At 37.1% G+C, this 7,883-nt stretch overlaps 1 protein-coding gene and 1 long non-coding RNA gene across 2 annotated transcripts; both read left to right on the top strand.

The window, feature by feature from the left end:
* Nucleotides 1-2,205: 2,205 nt before the first annotated feature.
* On the top strand, nt 2,206-5,572 carry LOC106764574. Its single transcript, XR_001375939.2, has 3 exons — nt 2,206-2,252; nt 2,414-2,483; nt 5,546-5,572. It is a non-coding gene; the product is annotated as an uncharacterized LOC106764574 (long non-coding RNA).
* LOC106764578 (A-agglutinin anchorage subunit-like) lies at nt 5,564-6,601 on the top strand. The gene is made up of 4 exons (XM_022781670.1): nt 5,564-5,598; nt 5,694-5,751; nt 5,855-6,219; nt 6,318-6,601. The coding sequence occupies exons 3-4, from the start codon at nt 5,894-5,896 to the stop codon at nt 6,418-6,420; spliced, it is 429 nt and encodes a 142-aa protein (XP_022637391.1). The 5' UTR covers nt 5,564-5,598; nt 5,694-5,751; nt 5,855-5,893; the 3' UTR covers nt 6,421-6,601.
* Nucleotides 6,602-7,883: the final 1,282 nt, after the last annotated feature.

Raw genomic sequence — 7,883 nt, 5'->3', positions numbered from 1 at the left:
GTCTACACATTTTATGACGTAGCAATGATTTTAGTAACAGTGTCATAATATGTTCAGATAACGTAAATTTTTGTTACGTCATAACATATGTGGACCTATTATGACATACAAAACTATGTACGCCATAGTTCGTTTTTGTACGTCATAAAATATGATTTTTGTACTAGTGAGTTGATTGCTAGGTTTCTCGAGTTACATAGTACCTTCTACATTCTAACATCATTGTACCTTTTCGGTTCACACCATCATATGGTCAGCAGCATGATAATGCAAATGCATTGGCTCAATACCAACATCCACCTCAAATGCTTGCTCCTCCTGGTGGTCAACCTTGGCCATCATCTGCATCTCAGAGTTTTGCACCTTCTACATCTGTTCAGCCGGCTGGGTTGCAATCATCTGGAGCTACATTGACTGATGCGGTAAGTGTTTTATTGATACTTATTTTTCAATGCGTAGTACTAACTTTGTGTTCATTATTTAGAAATTTCCACCAAAGTTCAAATGCTTTTGTTTATACAAGCTTTACATATATATGATAGTTTGTTGGAATTCCAATGGTGGAGTTCCCTTTTCTTACGCCTTTTATAATTGTAGTTGTTATTTATATGACTATGGCATCAATTCTTTCCCATTTGATGGTAATGTTTCCATTGTCAGTGTTGTACTATGTCTTCCCCTATAGATGTGTGCTATACATTGTTAATCCCACACCAGTGTACAGAGGCCACCGGCAAAACGCTAGCGGGATGGTTGGTGTTGTGAAGTCTTGAAAACCATGCACAAAATTTATAGTTTTATATCATACATATATAAAGGCTGTAAAACAGAAAAATATGCAAAATTAATTAGTAAATTAAGAAGAGGTGTGGGAGAGATTAAGAACATAATTTTGAAAATATCTGACAAAAAGGATTGGAGAAGAAAGGTAACTGAGAAAAGTGGGAAGCTAAATAGAGCAACAGATAAGGGTTGCATGTTCATATAAAAAAAAGGGAAGTTATTGTGGGGGACTAAAGACTTAATGGCGGCACAAAATTTATAAACCTAAAATTGAAAACAAAATCTCTTAAGAGAAAAGTAAAACAAATCTTTAAAATAGGCGGATTCATCTGTTGAGTCATGGAAAGGGTTTAACCCAAAATTGAAACTGTGGCTGCTTGCTTGTGTAGCCACCAGAATTTTTCCACAAAACATAGTTACAACTGCTGCAATAGCAAAGCCACCCTGCACCAATGCAATGATTCATGTGTGTTCCAAATGGCTGACCGCAATTTGCTTCCATACAATGTGTGTTAGTCCGACTTAAATAAAGCATTAGGAATATTTTTATTCTGTTCATTATATCTGTATGTTCCTTAATTTTATGGAGGTTAAGCAAATCTGCGAAATGTGATCCATATATTGCATGCCTCGGGATTTTGGATTGTCCAAATACAGCTGCATGAATTTTATGCTATTGGTAATTAGTAAAAAGGCACATGAGGAAATTTACTAAGTCACATTACATAAATTTGGTGTTATGACAAAATCCCACAATTGTAACACTTATTTTATATTTTATTTTATTAAGTAAATATTGAACCAAGGTTCATCCAGAGCATAAAGCTCCTACAGGCTACTTCATGTCGTACTGGAGCATAGACTTTCTGCCTGAAACATCTGAATGTTGCATGCACAAATATGTATCTCCCTGTTACCTAACTCTATTTTACTGTACAAATTGCCATATTTCCTAACAATAACTGTCTGATAGCAGTTATTGTGATCTACTCTCTACATTCTAAAAATTATCATGCAAAAATTGACTTACTCATAGCATTAACTTCCTCATGGCAGTTATTGCACTCTATGTTCTGAGAATCATCGTCATGTTGACTGCCATACTCCTAACAATAACTGTCTCATGGCAGTTATTGCTCTTTGTTCATACCTGGAGTAAATTCTCCAAATAAGTGTCTGGTTGAACTTGCATTCTCGCTTGCCTTTCATTTTCTTCTGTCTCTAGGTCTAGGTATCCATCATGGAATATGTTGTAAAATAATAGTTATGACGCCTTACATTAAATGTGATACAATGAATTACATTTCTTCTCTATAAATAAAATATTATTTGTTATATTATGATTTCTTAGAAATTTGAGCTTATTATTGCAATTCTCTGTTTTATTCTGATCAATTTTAGGTAACTAATGCTACTAACCAGCAATTCTTATCTGATTGGCAAGAGCACACTTCTGCAGATGGGAGAAGGTATTGGCGAACATAATTATGTTCTACTTTGCTAGCAAAATCTAAATATCTTGTATATTTGTCATTAACTATTTTTGGAAATGATCTATTTGCCCTGTGTTTTTTTGATTTACAATTTTTAGAATCATAATTAGAAGTTCTTGTTTTCTCAAATTAACCAGATATTACTACAACAAGAGGACAAGGCAATCAAGTTGGGAGAAACCTTTGGAATTGATGTCACCTATTGAGGTGAGTGGTTTTAATAATTTGTCAATGTTCTTGTGAATGTCACTTTTTATTACTGTGGAACATGCTTTGAAAGTGTAATGTGGTCAATCAAACTGGTATCTTATATGGATATTGGTCATTTATACAATGTTTTCAATGATCATAGAAGGTTTATGGTGCGAATATCCTTTTATGTGCATGTGCTTCCACTGATTTGTAGATGTCATTTCAAGTCAGGAGAAATTTTAACAACTGCTCTATATGGTCACTATGAAGACGGGTTAGCACTTTCTCAAGGCAGGCAACAGTTTGCTATTTTGATAGGTTCCTAATCGGGAACCTATGGAAAACACACTTCACCCCACACAAAACACACACCAAAGAGTACTGTATAACCTCTTTGTATTACTGAACAATCAAGAATACAAGTATAGAGAGCTTAATCTCTCCCCAAAGAACTCCAAGAGTTCCCACACAAACAATAAGACTCCAAAAAACTCACTCTCCCAAAGCATCCCAACCCCTTTTATACAGACTTCTTCCTAACTACCAGTAGAGGCCTAACAATACCACCCTCTCCCGAAACAACCTTGTCCCCAAGGTTGAAGTCAATGTTGAAGAGAAAAACCAAGCAAACCAGCCATGATGTCCAATGGGTATAAGCTTCGTAGTGTAGTTTTCCCTTGTTTTGTTGTTCTTGGTTCTCCCACCGCCCATCTCAAGATCTCTTCTGGTCATGGTTTTTCTCCTCTCGGTGAAACCCACTTTCCAAGTCTCAAATTTTATTCCGTAATGTTGCTTAATATCAAGAGGTGGTAGTAAGCCTTGCATCTCTTGAAGTGCACGATAGTGCGCTTACAACACCGCTTCCAAATTAATTTTCTGCACTTCTGTCAAAAAATTAATTTTCTGCGTCAAAAAATTAATTTTCCACAGTTCTGTCAAATCATCATGCCACTCACTGTACACATGTTTCTCCACTAAGTCTAAATCCCACAACAAAGTCCACATTACTGGAGAACTTTTGGCTCCACCAATTTTCTTGATAGTGCAGGGTCTCCTCTCACTTTCACCATTTTACCCGCCAGATAATAACTCATGGTCATTTCCCTCCAGTTAATGACCGCTTCGTCCAACTTTGCCAACCATGCAATCCCTAATATAACATCAACTCTTCCCAACTCAAAAACGTACAGATCTTCCTTCACCACAGCTTCCCCCATATTTATTCGTACCTTCTCACAGCATTCCGGCGACATTCTCCGGTACCCATCTCCTAAACTCACCAGGTACGAGGGCGTATCAATGATCGGCAATGCCAACTCCTCCGCTGCCCTTCGACTGACGAAGTTATGGCTGGCCCCGCTATCTATAAGAATCATCACCTCCCTTCCTTCGATCTTCCCCTCGCCGGTCGCAAGGTTGGTCGTCGGTCACGTTCGGCTCGAATGATCCTCTCCCGTTCAGTCCAGCAGTCCTCTCCTGTTCCGCCCGCTCAATCACTCTCGATCGGCCTTGGTTATCACGATCGGCCTCGGACCGTGACCCCTCACCATACGTTCGTTCCCAAAACGACTTCCGCTCAACTTAGGTTCCAAACCTTATCACGAGGGCTCCCTTCAAACCATCCCATGACCGATTCTTTGCTTTTTCCTTCCACGCTTTGAACCGGTACCGAGCGCTCCCCACCATACTGGAATGACGCCAGGTGCACCCTTTCCTCCTCTGCTACACCTTGCAACTCGAAGCACTTCTCTGCCTTCGAGACCCACCCAACCGGATCGAACCCTTCGAAAGTGGGAAGTTCTACCCTTTTCCACCATTCATTCTGCTCCTCTGGACTGTCGCCATACACGCTCACTCCCATATCCTCGTCGCGGCGTCGCTGGTCGTCATTTACGAAGGTTTGACTTTCGCTTGATTTTTCTTCGTTGTTGTAAGCCCGCGCCTCCACCATCCTCATAATTTTTTTCAAGTCCCGACGCACTGCTGCGAATTCCGCTTTCATCCCGTCCATCGACCTCTCCAGAACCTTCAATCTTCCCATTGTGGTTCCCTCCATAACTCGTTCTCGCACCCAATTTGGGATCCCGTAGTTTCTTGAACAATTTTCTTGATTACTTCTTGATCTTTCACCCCTCACTGCGAATTGGCAGCTTTTAAATTCGACAGCTTCTTGAATCGACACACACCCACTTCGATTCGACAGCTTCTTGAAAACGGCAGATGTTTGATCTTTCACCCTGCTTCAATCCGACAGGTCGGACCAAAATGATAGGTTCCTAATCGGAAACCTATGGAAAACACACTTCACCCCACACAAAACACACACCAAAGAGTATTGTATAACCTCTTTGTATTACTGAACAATCAAGAATACAAGTATAGAGAGCTTAACCTCTCCCCAAAGAACTCCAAGAGTTCCCACACAAACAATAAGACTCCAAAAAGCTCACTCTCCCAAAGCACCCCAACCCCTTTTATACAGACTTCTTCCTAACTACCAGTAGAGGCCTAACATATTTACAATCTTATTTTTTCTTAAAACATAAAATGTGAGATTGTTGTATAGATGTGGTTCTGCAATACCATTACTTTATGGTTGACCGGACCCTTCCCATCCCATTCCTCCAGTAATTTTGTAGGATTTTCTTTGTGGTGTCTTTTATCAATTGTATCTTTTGCAAGTTTATTTTCTGTTCTTGCATACACACATGCACACACAAGAAGAGATACAATGTTTATGCTTTCCTTTTCTTCGTCCATCTCTCTCTTTCTTTGCCCACTTCACTTTCTACAATCTTGTGGTGGCTTCTTCATTGCACTGGGGTCTGCTTACATATTTGTGTATAGGAATGTGCAACTTCTGCTTTATTGTATTATTTATTGTAATTTGTTAGTTGTGGCAATGATACCACTTAACAATTTTCAGGGATGTTTTCTTTCCTTTATTTGTTTAGTTTCCACCTATAGTTTATTGTCACTGGATGTGGTTAATTATCATAACCTTGATACCTGATCTTTCTTGGGTGTGGTATACTTTTAGCATTTTCAAATCCCACTAATTCTACTGGATGTGACAGAGAGCTGATGCATCGACTGTTTGGAAATAATTCACTTCTTCAGATGGAAAAAAGTGTGTTTTCTCTCCTATTGTTTGACATCTTTTTTATGCCTCTTTTTTTTTCATTAATATGTAATGATTTATATTTTGGCTTTGACTTCTTTCAGGTATTATTACAATAAGGTTACTCAACAATCAACGTGGTCAATACCAGAGGAACTTCAGGTTTGTTAGTAATGATTACTTGCTTATATTTGTATTTCTTTTTAATTTTCTTCACTTCACATTTTTTATTTTTCTCATCTCAAATTGAAATATTTTCTTTCAGTGGGCTCGGGAGCAGGCATAAAAAGTTGCAAACCAGGGAATGCAGTCAGAAACAAGTGATACACCCAATGCTGTTGTCTCATCAATTGCAACATCAACAGCAGCTAATGCAGCTAGCTTGAACCCTTCTTTGACATCAAATGGGCCTGCTTCCAGCCCATCTTCTATCATACCAATTGCATCAACCGATTCTCAGCAGTTGGTTTCTGGGTTATTAGGGGCCTCTGTTTCACACTCTACAGTTACCTCAAGCACCACAAGTGTTGAACCAAGCAGTGCGGGAACTACAAGTGTTGTGCCTGTAGTAATTGCAGGAGGCTCAGGACTACCTGAGAACTCACCTCAACTATCCAAAATGCCACCCATGTATAGAACTCTGTTCTGCATGTTCATTGTTTTTTCCCTCTTGTGTGGTTGAGTTGTAGTTTTCCAATAATGACTTGTGTATTGAAAATTTTCTGTAGTGTCGAAAATCAAGCATCTCAAGATTTTGCTTCTGCAAATGGATCTTCTCCTCAAAATATTGAGGTAACTATTGTAATTGATGGGGCTTGTTTTTATCCTTAATTAGCATGTACATATTCTTATGCTCTGTTTGCTAGATAGAAGAAATGTACTGGAAGTGAAAAGGAAGTAAGAGAGTACAAAAAGAGTGAAAATAGATGTTGTTTGGTACTAAGGAAGGAAACAGGTGAAAGAGAATGGACAAAGATATTTCTTTATTGAAGAAAAGTAAAAAATAAAAATAAGTGGATTTTTAGAGTATTTAAATTTGAAAGTTATATTTTTATTAATATTCTTTACTTATTCTTTTTCATTCGTTGGTGATATTTATTTATTTATTTATTATTCACTATTAATATTTATTTATTTATTTAGCTTCAGAAACTTGTGCATCACCAAAGTTCTTCTCTTTCAGCAATCAAGATATCTTGATTGTTCTTCGTCATCGCTAATCTAACTATTTAGATCAAAACCCTGTCTAGCATTCTTTGAAGCAACATGTTTGACCCTTCTCCGTGGCGTGGAGCTTGAATCCATGAGTATGTTAAGGTTTAGAGAATGAGAACATGTGAAGTGATTGATGATCTTCATGTTTTTATTAAGTTTACCAAGATAAAAATTTGGAGGGAACAATTTAAATTTCACTTTCGCACCAAAAGCATTTTCAAACATAAGACTTTATTTCATAGACCAGTAGTCGAATGGATTAAGATTATAGTTGACTACAATGCATACAACACTCAAAATCAGAGTTTAATACAATACATATAACATAGTTGATTGAATTAAAAATGGAGTTGACTGAGACTCGTAAAAATCATTTTCAAACAAATTCAATCAATCAAACAATCAAGTATATAACACAAGAAATCATACAACAACAACCAATCAATATAAGCATGATGCAGCAAATAGATACAGTTTTACCAGTTGTAGATTCTCAAGATTTTTGATGTGTTTCATAATTGATTCATCCTTAAGATCAATCTGCATCAGTTGTGTATTCTGTAAAAGAATTAAGTTTTGGTTGCTGGTACCCATTTAACTTTGGGTCCTTGATTGTTAGTCCTTGTTACTTGTTCCTTTGGTTTCCAAATATATAATTTTTGAGGAACAACAATAGTTCTATAATAACAGTTTCTAACAATATGACCAACACAATTACAATAGAAACATGCATTCTTAGCAGGTTTGCTTAAATCAATAAATCTTTTAGTATTGGTTTTGCTAGATTAAGCTTTGAATCCTATCTCTTGTCTGTAAATTGCTTTGCCAGATGATTTTAAAACAATATTTAGATTGTCTCTACCTTGAGTAAACTTAGCTAACGTGCTAGTCAAGTAATCTATCATTTCAATATGAGTAGGACAATTTTCACAAACTTTTTCTATTGTAACAATTTCAGTTTTAACATCCTTAGCAGATAACAAAGCTTCATTTAATTCTTTCTCTAATTTTTCATTTTCAGTAACAAGGTTGTCAATCCTATATTCATAATGTATGTATGTATGTATATGTATGTATAT

Source organism: Vigna radiata, chromosome 6, assembly GCF_000741045.1.
Source record: "Vigna radiata var. radiata cultivar VC1973A chromosome 6, Vradiata_ver6, whole genome shotgun sequence".
In the NCBI taxonomy this organism is placed as follows: Eukaryota; Viridiplantae; Streptophyta; class Magnoliopsida; order Fabales; family Fabaceae; genus Vigna; species Vigna radiata.
The sequence above is the reverse complement of the archived record's forward strand: the minus strand, read 5'-3'. Positions and strand labels throughout refer to the sequence as shown.

Excerpts from the sequence above, each read along its gene's own strand:
- LOC106764578 (XM_022781670.1), top strand. The coding sequence starts at position 5,894 with ATGCAGTCAGAAACAAGTGATACACCCAATGCTGTTGTCTCATCAATT. Across the intron at positions 6,220-6,317 it reads CTATCCAAAATGCCACCCAT|TGTCGAAAATCAAGCATCTC; the intron begins GTATAGAACTCT and ends AATTTTCTGTAG.